The following is an 11,388-nucleotide window of genomic DNA, read 5'->3' as shown; positions in this document are numbered from 1 at the left end:
ATTTCACATCATCACATGCCATGCTTATAATAACAAGGCTTTTTCACTAGAAATATTGCATTAATATTAGACTTTCAAATTGCTAGATATGAAAAATAACTCACTTAAAAAAGAGTCTATTTCTTATTTTAGGCTGGTCAAGGTTAAAATGGCCATTTATATATTTCTAACTTCAGCTCTAAGCTCAGAGAGCATCAGATCAGCCAAGACAAGAATTTATTTTGCCTGTACCCAACACAGTAAATTGATAAGTTAGCAGTCAGTTCATCCTTTGCCAAAAAGAAATATGTCCTAAATTAATATATAAAAACCTTCTAGTAAATAATATAAATAATATCTGCATACTAACATTTCATATTTATATTATGTACTATTTAAGGGGGAGAAATCTTCATGAGGGCTTATTCAAATGATACAGTATCCTAAGAACATCAATTCATCGATATGAATTCTGTACAAAGTATGGTAGTGTAAATGTAAGTGGTCATCACAGCTGGACTGTAATAATCCCCTAAAATGCAAAAGCTCATTCTAAAGACATTTAATAAAGCAGTGAAATTCATATAAATTATTACTTTTCTCCAATACAAAGTCATCTGGTAGTCTTTACTGTTAACTTCATGCAAAAACATCCCAAGTTTAGACTGTTAACCAATAAAATAAATAGGGCAGAATTAATAGTTTTAATTTCAAGTCGGAGGAAAAACCCTCATCACACAATAATAAAACCCAAGCAAGTGCAAGTTTGTAACTGTAACAATGCTCCTCATTAATAGATTATTCAAATTCCTCCATGGCATTCAAACTGTAGTTTAAAACTTAATATACAGAAAAACACATAAAAACATGATCAAACTCTACCATGAAACAAAGAATTATAATAAAGTTATTTCAGCCCTCCCTGAATATTTTATTTAATACTATGAGCAAAGTAGAACACACTTCATCTAAATAATACCATTTTATCAGTGCTATAAAATAATGCCACTTAAGACTAGTAAGTGTGCTACATTATGTGATTTGAACCATTCTGTAAAAAAAAGCATTAACAAGTAACATCGTCCCCACCAGCTTGGAGCCTACAGATTCAATTACTTTGGCCATATCTTTCCAAATGATTTAGTGATGCCTTTTAACATTGCAAACATAAATCTATCATAGTACTGGAATTCCCATGTATTTTGGTGCTTCTGGGGCTGCCTAAAAATGAAAAGGCATCCAAATGAAGTGCATTGTATACTTACTATACCTCAAAACCTCTAAATTTCAGTGCCTAAAATGTGAAATAATTCTCTATCATTTAACAGTCTGCCTTATGCAAATTCTAGTACAGTTTTACTTTTAGGGTTTTATTGTAACTTTGGGAAATTAGTGGTAAAACATATGATTTAAAAAACAGTATGTGGCTGCACTTAAATTCACATAAAAATAGCATTTTTACAACCATATTGAAATTTAATCCTTTTACACAAGTTAACAAACATATCACCAAAAAAATAAAAACCGCAATACTTTTGAAAATGTAACCATACATATTTATTCCAGGAAATCATCAGAGGTCACCTTTAGGTCAATTTACCACACCAGAGGAACAAAGTTGTTAAACTACAGCTGTGCTGAACTGAGCCACTTGTCCACAATACAGTATAGAACTTGAAGTTGTTTTTCTTTTCTCATCAGGTCTTCAGTTGAAAATACTATTATCATCCTTAATATGGTTTCTCTCTTCTCTGGTCTGAATGATGTGATTCACGATGTAGGTTTGAAGAAGGTGGATTCCACATTGGTGGAGGTGGCAGTACTTTCCATCCAAGCCATAATCTACGATCCGTTGCATCTCTTTGTGTAAGACGAGGGTTCAAAGTTTCCTGATTTTCAGTGGACTGAGGTAAAAAGTTAGAGTTATAATGGTGAAAAGTGAATTCACTTTCAGATGGATTCCCATTTTGAGACTGGGGAATAGGTGGTAGGGGAGATTTCATGAAAAGTGGCACCTGGACAATAACAAATCCAGGTGATGGATCGTAGGTGGTGGTTAGCGCTGGCACTTGGCTAGAAATCAAATTAGGAGTACCTACATCCTGAGGAGGATATGGCATTGGATGGTTTACCGTTGATGATGGAGATGGAGGTTGTGCATAATGCTGTTTTCGAGGCCTAATATGATTAGGGTATGATACCACTGGTTGACCTTGATACTCCAGAGAATAGTCAGGAGATGATGGCTTCTTAGCACCAGAATTGGAGTTCTTCTGAATATGCTTAGTTATTACATTGCCTTGTTTTCTTGTAAAAATACTAATGGTTTCCCACTGGATGGGAAAAGGCGGACTTGGAGATAATTCTTTGGGAGGAGCCCAAATATCCTTATGTGACCGATTATAGTGCTTGTGTGACATATGTGGCACAGTCGGTGGTGGCATCATGGTGTGCTGCTCTGGTGGAATATAGCTTAGATGGCCCTCATCTTGCAGTCTTTTAGGGATTTCAGAGATTTCAGTTCGTGGCGGAGCAATACAGGGATGAACTTTTTCAAGTGAAGTACTGCTATCATGTTTTCCGGCTCTCTTATGGCGGCGTATGATATGAGCCTGTAAGCTTTTCTGAGACGAATATGTTTTCTTGCATCCCTGAACATCACTACACATGAAGAGAGAACCTCGTTTATGCTTCTCAATTCGACGCACAGGATAACTACAGCCTGGACATATTTTACATCTGTTTTTGTCATATAAATTAGCACAGTCATAGCAAAAAGCATGCTTGCATGGAATTATTCGCCCATAGATTTTAATAGGCAAATCACATTTGTCACAGAAATGAATTGGTAAATCATCCTTTTTACCTATGATATTGATCTTAATGTCCCCCCAAAGGTAACCAGGAATTTTTTTCTCTTTCCTCAACAGTTTACCTCCTTTAGAGTAGTACTTCCCTTCATTACATTCACATTCTTGTTCACCAGCAGGCATCTTGTTCACATTCCTTGGAGTTGAGACACAGATTTAGGTTTGTCTACTTCCTTAAAAACAACCTTTAGATGAATTCTTCTGCTAACATCAAGGCCACCCAACGATCCAAAACTATGAGTGCCTAGTAACCCGTTATCAGCGTCATTAGGATCCAAGTTCGGAACACAAGGGACCGGGAGTCATGTGCCAGTAACGTGCGCGTTAAAACGCATGCGCACCATCTTCCCAAGCCTAGAAGGCAGAAGTGCGATCCGATCACTCCCCAACCCTCCACTGCTTTGACCTTTAAGGGCTTCCTTCTCTTCTTACCTGCCCTGTCCCACCACTCTAGTGAGGGAGTTTGGGCCGAGAAAGAAAAAGTTTCAGTGTTGTGTTTACTAATGCTGCTCTTCAGTGCTCACAGAGAAAGGAGTCTTTGTGGAAACAGAAACTGACAGGCATGGGGAATAAATTTCCGGCAGGCCCTGCAGAGCTTTGCCTTCTAGGACTAACTTATTTGTTTTTATCCTATTGCATTTTTGTAAACTGCTTCAAATCTCTCATTGGAATAAGATAGGATGGTTTGTGTGTGTACGTATGTATATGTACATACACGCAAAATACACCTTTAACATTTTGTGATTTCACGATAAAGTAAATTTAAAGTCACCTTTGTCTGGAGGAAGGGAGCATTACATTTACCTTGACAAGGAAAAATCATGGAAAAAGTAATGAATAGGGTCAGGTGCTGTGGCTCACGCTTATAATCTCAGCACTTTGGGAGGCCAAGGCTGGCAGATCGTTTGAGGCCAGGAGTTGCAGACCAACCTGGCCAACATGGTGAAAACCCATCTCCACCAAAAATACAAGAATTAGCCAGGCATGGTGGCATGTGCCTGTAATCCCAGCTACTCAGGAGGCTGGAGAATCGCTTGAGCCTGGGAGCCTGAGGTTGCAGTGAGCTGAGACCGCGTTACTGCACTCCAGCCTGAGCGACGAAATGAGACTGTGTCTCAAAAAAAAAAAAAAGAGAGAGAAGAAGAAAATAAGTGAATAGATGGTAACTGCACCAGGCTAGACCTTTTTTAGACATTTGCTGTTCTTGCTTAAATTTAAAAAGGGTTATGGATATTAAGGCCACATTTCCTTAAGTCTTACCTTGCCTCTAAGTACAAACTGGCTCATAAAATAGCAACACATCATATTTTTCTGTCTCCACTCCACCCATAATTGTGGCACCTCTATACTCCTGAATGTGCAGACATTCACCCTTTTAGCTATTGGCTGTCAACCCCTACTCCCTGCCCTCTCCCAAAATACTAAAAAAAAAAAAAAAAACTGATCAATCAAAGCAAAGTATCTTATGAGACTTACTGCAGTATGAGAGAGCTCTGCCTTAACAATGTCTAGGCAGTGTCTCAGAAGGGAAATGACAGGGAAGGTTATTGGAGACTAAGCTGGGTGGTTTCAGGGAAAGTCTTGCAAAGCAAGCATCTAATTGTGATGGGGTAAATTTTGTGACATGATAGCTATAGACTGGTGGGCACAACAGGGGGAGAATATTGAAGCAAGTTTTGATGGGGAAGGTGGTATTCTTCTTAAGTAAACTCTTGTTTTACAATTTTATTTTTCAGGAAAAGATATTTGCTGGAATAAGTAGCTAATTCCAGCTTATGTTCAAAATGGATTAATATGGGAACAGAAAACTATTATCATGTCCATTATTGTTTTACATAGCAACAATGAATTATGTTGGTTTCAGTACTCAGTTACCACATAGCAGTGATCATTTTCCTCTTTTCTGGCTCTGGCTTGTTGGATTGTTGATTTTTTTCTTGTTTGTTTGAGAAGGAATCTCACTCTGTTGCCCATCCTGGAATGCAGTGGTACAATCTCTGATCTTGGCTTACTGCAACCTCCACCTCCTGGGTTCAAGTGATTCTCCTGCCTCACTCAACCTCCCATGTAGATGGGACTACAGGCACATGCCACCACACTCAGCTAATTTTTGTATTTTTAGTAGAGATGGGGTTTCGGCATGATGGCCAGGCTGGTCTTGAACTCCTGACCTCAGGTGATCCACCCACCTCAGCCTCCCAAAGTGCTGGGATTACAGGCATGAGCCACTGCGCCTGGCTGGGTTTATTCTTGACTACACTAATGATGAAAACATAACAATGCCCCAATAACCACCTAAGGCACCATGCTCACAAATAAGCAGTCACAACTGCCCCAGCAAAGACACAATATTCACTGAAGCTGCCACTGAGTCCAAGAAGATAAATGGACCTCTGTGCTCCCTTTCATTTCATGCTGTTACTGGCCTACAAAACACTTCAGGCTTATTCTCCCCAATGTCTTAAAGACATTATTCTGAAATCATTCTTTCAGATTTTACTTGATCTTAGTTATTGCACCTCTGCCAAGTGCTTTAGTAGTATAAGCTGGTAGTGGCTAGTTTAAATTTAAATGAACAGTGTCACTTGCCTCTGATACCATCCCCTAGTTCTTGACCGTTTCAATATCCCAGCAATGCTACTTTCTCTCAGGTTCGTTCATTCACAGGAAGCAACTTCATCCCTCGTGCAAATAAATTCTTTATGTGCTCATCTCACGGAGTCTCCAAACGTACCTGGCCTCTAAACACTAAGGCTGACACATGTTTTCATGTTTTTCTCTCAAACCAGAGATCCTATTACATGTTGATTTAAGTTTTAGATCATTTGAAATTCTGTTGGCTTAGAAACTTTTAAAGCAGTACCATATTTTTTTTTTCTTTTGAGAGAGTTTCGCTCTTGCTGCCCAGGCTGCAGTGCAATGGTATGATCTTGGCTTACCGCAACTTCCGCCTCCCAGGTTCAAGCGATTCTCCTGCCTCAGTCTCACAAGTAGCTGGGATTACAGGCAGGCACCACCACGCTCAGCTAATTTTGTATTTTTAGTAGAGATGGGGCTTCCCCACATTGGTCAGCCTGGTCTCAAACTCCCGACCTCAGGTGATCCCCCTGCCTCAGCCTTCCAAAGTGCTGGGATTACAGGCGTGAGCCACTGCACCTGGCCAGTACTAATAATTTTTAATTTTTTTTTAATTTTTTTAATTTTAATTTTATTTAAGTTCTGGGGTACATGTGCAGAACATGCAGTTTTGTTACATGGGTATTTGGGTTGGTTCCAATATACCTATCAATAATAGATTGGATAAAGAAACTGTGGCACATATACCCCATGGAATACTATGCATTCATAAAAAAAGGAGGAGTTCATGTCCTTTGCAGGGACACAGATAAAGTTGAAAACCTTCATTCTCAGCAAGCTGACACAAGAACAGAAAACCAAATATCACATGTTCTCACTTATAAGCGGTGTCAAACAATGAGAACACATGGACACAGGGAGGGGAACATCATACACCGGGGCCTGTCGGGGAGTTGGAGGTTGGGTGCTGTATTTTTTATAAGCCAAAGTGGTTCTTAAAAAAGCATGGATGATCTGCCCTATTATAAACAGTGAACCAGAATTCTGAGCAAAAACTAAAACTTAGAGCAACAAAACATACACAAATGTTCCTGTTTTAAAACTACAATTAGTCACTTACCAGGTTCTTTATTGAAGGCTCAATTTTTTTTAAGTGATGTGCATATAATTCAAATGCCATGAATACAAAGGGGAAAATCTCTCAGATATAATGTCCGCAACTTATTTTCTTTCCTTGAAACAGTGTTTTATTTTTGTTTTTTGTCAAAACTGAGACTTTTTCATGTGACAGAATGACCCTGAGTGAAAACAGTCAGCTCCTTTTCCCAGTTGACTCCATTTGCATTTGTTGCTCATTGGATCTGCTTCTAATTAATTTAGAAATAAATCATAAGTTCGGCTTTTGAGTAATGAAACCATGCTTTTCCATAGACAAGCAATTAGCTTCCGGCTCCATACTCAGGAACTGCCCTGGTTCAGTACTTCCAGTATCTCTGCTTGGAGTATTTGCTTGTTTATAGCTGAGAAACCCAACCTGAAAGTTCATAGTAAATGTTATTTGGTGAAATTGTTGATAAGAAAAAGGATATTGACCTCCCATTTATCTCTATCAGATTTAAGAATCTATCTTGCTACACTCCGAAAGCTGCCTTTACAAATTGACCCCTATTTAGTACCTTTAAACAAAAAATTAGATGGGCTTCCATTCTGCCACCTCCTTTAGGGCACAGAGACTCACTCTTTCCTTCAATCTCATTGCTCTTAAAAGTTGCTAGACTTACATTCAATTGACAGAAGGGAGATTTAGTGTCTGTCAGCCTATTACAGTGATTGGATAGAAAAAGGTTTGGGTTTGGAGACTTAAATGAAATTGGAGCTTTTGAAATAGCTTGAATTCATGGAGGCCTGCTGGAATTCAGCTTCCTCTCAAAAAATAAATGAGGTTGACAATGAAGAATTATAGACTATACAACAAAGGAGTATCAATGTGCACAATTAATACTAGGAAACAGGTTGAGACATCTCTGTTTAAGCCACATGCCATCTGGCCTGGAAGCAGTCATTCTACCAGAGTGACATCAAAGGTCAGCAGGAGCGAGAGCCGTATGTCCTGCTGCCAGGCTCCTGGATTTTATTTCTCATTTAAGAGAATCTGATCTGTCATTCCTCTGGCTCCTATGGGCTTTAAATTCACATAATCAACATATCACTGCCAGAGATTTAGTAATAGCTGAGGCAGTTTAAAGGTGAGTGGAGAATAATCGTGCTCCCAAGCCAGATGCTTTCAGTTCTGCAAGGAAATAAAAAGTCCATCTTGGGCTCCAAAAAAGAAGGCAAATTGCCCTGTTTGAAGGAGACTTCACCTCTCCTCCCAAATGTACTAGTAGCTACATTCTGCATCCTGGGGAGAGCTGGCCTTCTGCAAATTTTAAGAGCAGTGGTTCTCAAAACATAGTTCACAGACACCTGGGGATTCTCAGGGCCTTTTCTGAGGGTCCATGAGGTCAAAACTATTTCCATAACACTGGAAAGAAGTTATTTGCCTTTTTCATCATGGGACATTTGTGACAATAGTGCAAAAGCAATGATGGGTAAAGCTGCTGGCACCTTAGCATGAATCAAGGTAATGGGACCAAACTATGCTAGTAGTTGGTGCATTTTCTTCCTGCCACACAGTAAAAAGAAAATGTCAGTTTCACTGAAAATGTCTTTGGTGTGCCAGGCATGGTGGCTTATGCCTATAATCTCAACACTTTGGGAGAACGAGGCGAGTGGATCACCTGAGGTCAGAAGTTTGAGACCAGCCTGGCCAACATGGGGAAACCTCATCTCTACTAAAAAATACAAAAAATTAGCTGGGCATGGTGGCATGTGCCTGTAGTACCAGTGATTCGGGAGGCTGAGGCAGGACAATCACTTGAACCTGGGAAGTGGAAGTGGCAGTGAACCAAGATCGCACCACTGTGCTCCTGCTTCGGCAACAGAGTGAGACTTCATCTCAAAAAAAAAAAAAAAAGTCCTGGGGAGGGATCCAAGATGGCCGAGTAGGAGCAGCTCTGGGTTGCAGCTCCCAGCAAAAGCAGCACAGAGGGTGAGTGGTCACCGCATTTCCAGACAGATTTTTATTGCCCACAGACCAGGAGATTCCTGGTTGGAGGAGTGCCACAGGTCTCCAGCACGGCTGTTTCGGCTGGTGCCGCAAGTCTCCGCACAAAAACTCACACGAGTCCAGGCGCCATTTCAGCTGGTGACTGGAGTGCCTGGGAGAGAGTCACACGTTCAACAGATAAAAAAGGGACTGAATCAGGGAGCCAGGCCAGGAGACTCCCAGGCGGAAAAGCGCCACAAGTCTCAAGTGCAGTTGTTTCAGCCGGCGCAGCGGGTCTCCACACAAAATCTCACACAAATCCAGGCACCTTTTCAACTGGTGACTGGAACACCTGGGAGACAGAGTCACCCATTCAACTAAAAATAAAAAAAAGGACTGAAACAGGGAGCCAGGCCAGGGGATTCCCAAGCATAAAAGCACCACAAATCTCCAGCTGTTACAGCTGGCGTTGTGGGTCTCCGCACAATAACTCACACAAATCCAGGTGCCGTTTCAACTGGTGACTGGAGTGCCTGGGAGACAGAGTCACCTGTTAAACTGAAAAAAAGGGGTCTGAGGCAGGGAGCCAGGTGATGAGGCTCAGCCAGTCCCACCCCCACAAAGACCAGCAGTCTGAAATGCTCTGGATTGAGAGTTTCACAGCAAGCACAGCTGAACCTAGGACAGTCCAGCTCTGTGGGGGAGGGGCGTCCGCCATTACTGAGGCAGTCCACTACTACCAAGGCAGTCCGCCATGACCAAGACATCCCGCTATTGCCGAGGCAGTTCTAACTATACCCCTATAAACAGGACTGCAGGAAAGTTCACATGGCAGCTGGGAGCAGCCCACAGTAGCTCAGCAATGCCTCTATTGGCAGACTATGACCAGGCTGCCTCCTTGCTGGGCAGGGCATCCCTGAAAAAAGACAGCAGCATGACAGAAACTTATAAATAAAGTCCTACCTTCCTGGGACAGAGCAGCTAGGGGAAAAAAGGCGGTTATGAGTTCTGCTGCAGCAGACCTAAACGTACCTGCCCAGCAGCTCTGAACAGAACAACGGAGCTCACAGCTCTGCACTTGAGCTCCTATAAAGAACAGACGGTCTCCTGAAGCAGCTCCCTGACCCCTGTATATCCAAAGAGACACCTCATAAAGGAGAGCTCAGACTGACATCTGGTAGGTATCCTTCAGGGACAAAGGTAGCAGAAGAAGAAACTGGCAGCAACCCTTACTGTTCTGCAGCCACTGCAGGTGATCCCCAGACAAGCAGGGTCTGGAGTGGACCTCCAGCAGTCCTACAGCAGAGGGGCCAGACTGTTAGAAGGAAAACTAAGAAACAGAAGGAAATAACTTCATCATCAACAAACAGGACGGCCACTCAGAGACCACATCTTAAAGTCACCAATTACAAAGACGACAGGTAAATAAATCCACAAAGATGGGAAGAAACCAGTGCAAAAAGGATGAAAACACCCAAAACCAGAACACCTCTCCTCCTCCAAGGGATCACAACTCCTCACCAGCAAGGGAACAAGACTGGATGGAGAATGAATCTGATGAATTGACAGAAACAGGCTTCAGAAGGTGGGTAATAACAAACTTCTGTGAGCTAAAAGAACATGTTCTAACCCAATGCAAAGAAACTAAGAAACTTGAAAAAAAGGTTTGATTAAATGCTCACTAGAATAAACAGCTTAGAGAGGAACATAAATGAATTGATGGAGCTCAAAAATACAACACAAGAACTTCGTGAAGCATACACAAATTTCAACAGCTGAATTGACCAAGCAGAAGAAAGGATATCAGAAGTTGAAGATCAACTCAATGAAATAAAATGAGAAGACAAGATTAGAGAAAAAAGAGTAAAAAGAAATCAGCAAAGCCTCCAAGAAATTTGGGACTATGTGAAAAGACCTAATCTAAGTTTGATAGGTATACCTGAATGTGAGAGAGAATGAATCCAAGCTGGAAAACACTCTTCAGGATATTATCCAGGAAAACTTCCCCAACCTAGCAAGGCAGGCTAATATTGAAGTCCAGGAAATACGGCAAACACCACCAAGATATTCCTAAAGAAGAGCAACCCCAAGGCACATAATCATCAGATTCACCAGGGTTGAAATGAAGGAGAAAATGCTAAGGGAAGCCAGAGAGAAAGATCAGGTTACCCACAAAGGGAAGCCCATCAGACTGACAGGAGATCTCTCAGCAGAAACCCTACAAGCCAGAAGAGAGTGGGGGCCGATATTCAACATCCTTAAAGAAAACTTTTAAACCTAGGATTTCATATCCAGCCAAACTAAGTTTCATAAGCAAAGGAGAAATAAAATCCTTTATGAACAAACAATTACTCAGAGATTTCATCACCACCAGGACTGCTTTACAAGAGCTCCTGAAAGAAGCACTAAACATAGAAAGGAACAACCACTACCAGCCACTCCAAAAACATACCAAATGGTAAAGAGCATTGACACAATGAAGAAACTGCATCAACTAACCGGAAAAACAGCCAGCTAGCATTAAAATGGCAGGATCAAATTACACACAACAATATTAACACTAAATGGAAATGGGCTAAATGCCCCAATCAAAAGACAGACTGGCAAATTGTACAAAAAGTCAAAACCCATCAGTGTGCTGTATCCAGGAAACCCATCTCACATGCAAGGATATACATAGGCTAAAAATAAAGGGATGAAGGAGGATTTACCAAGCAAATGGAGAGCAAAAAATAGGAGGAGTTGCCATCCTAGTCTCTGATAAAGTAGTCTTTAAACCAACAAAGGTCAATAGAGGCAAAGAAGGACACTACATAATGGTAAAAGGATCAATGCAACAAGAAGAGCTAACGATCCTAAATATATATGCACCCA

General features: G+C 41.1%; 1 protein-coding gene across 1 annotated transcript; it reads right to left on the bottom strand.

The window, feature by feature from the left end:
• Nucleotides 1-1,515: 1,515 nt before the first annotated feature.
• Nucleotides 1,516-3,052, bottom strand: CBLL2 (Cbl proto-oncogene like 2). Its single transcript, XM_017540698.2, has one exon. The coding sequence runs from the start codon at nt 2,970-2,972 to the stop codon at nt 1,710-1,712; it is 1,263 nt and encodes a 420-aa protein (XP_017396187.1). The 5' UTR covers nt 2,973-3,052; the 3' UTR covers nt 1,516-1,709.
• Between the last annotated feature and the right edge of the window lie 8,336 nt (nt 3,053-11,388).

Source organism: Cebus imitator, unplaced genomic scaffold (genome assembly GCF_001604975.1).
Source record: "Cebus imitator isolate Cc_AM_T3 unplaced genomic scaffold, Cebus_imitator-1.0 Scaffold128, whole genome shotgun sequence".
Classification (NCBI taxonomy): Eukaryota; Metazoa; Chordata; class Mammalia; order Primates; family Cebidae; genus Cebus; species Cebus imitator.
Note: the sequence above shows the minus strand (reverse complement) of the source record. Positions and strands in the feature narration are given on the sequence as shown.

Coding starts and splice junctions, on each gene's coding strand:
- CBLL2 (XM_017540698.2), bottom strand. CDS start 2,972: ATGCCTGCTGGTGAACAAGAATGTGAATGTAATGAAGGGAAGTACTAC.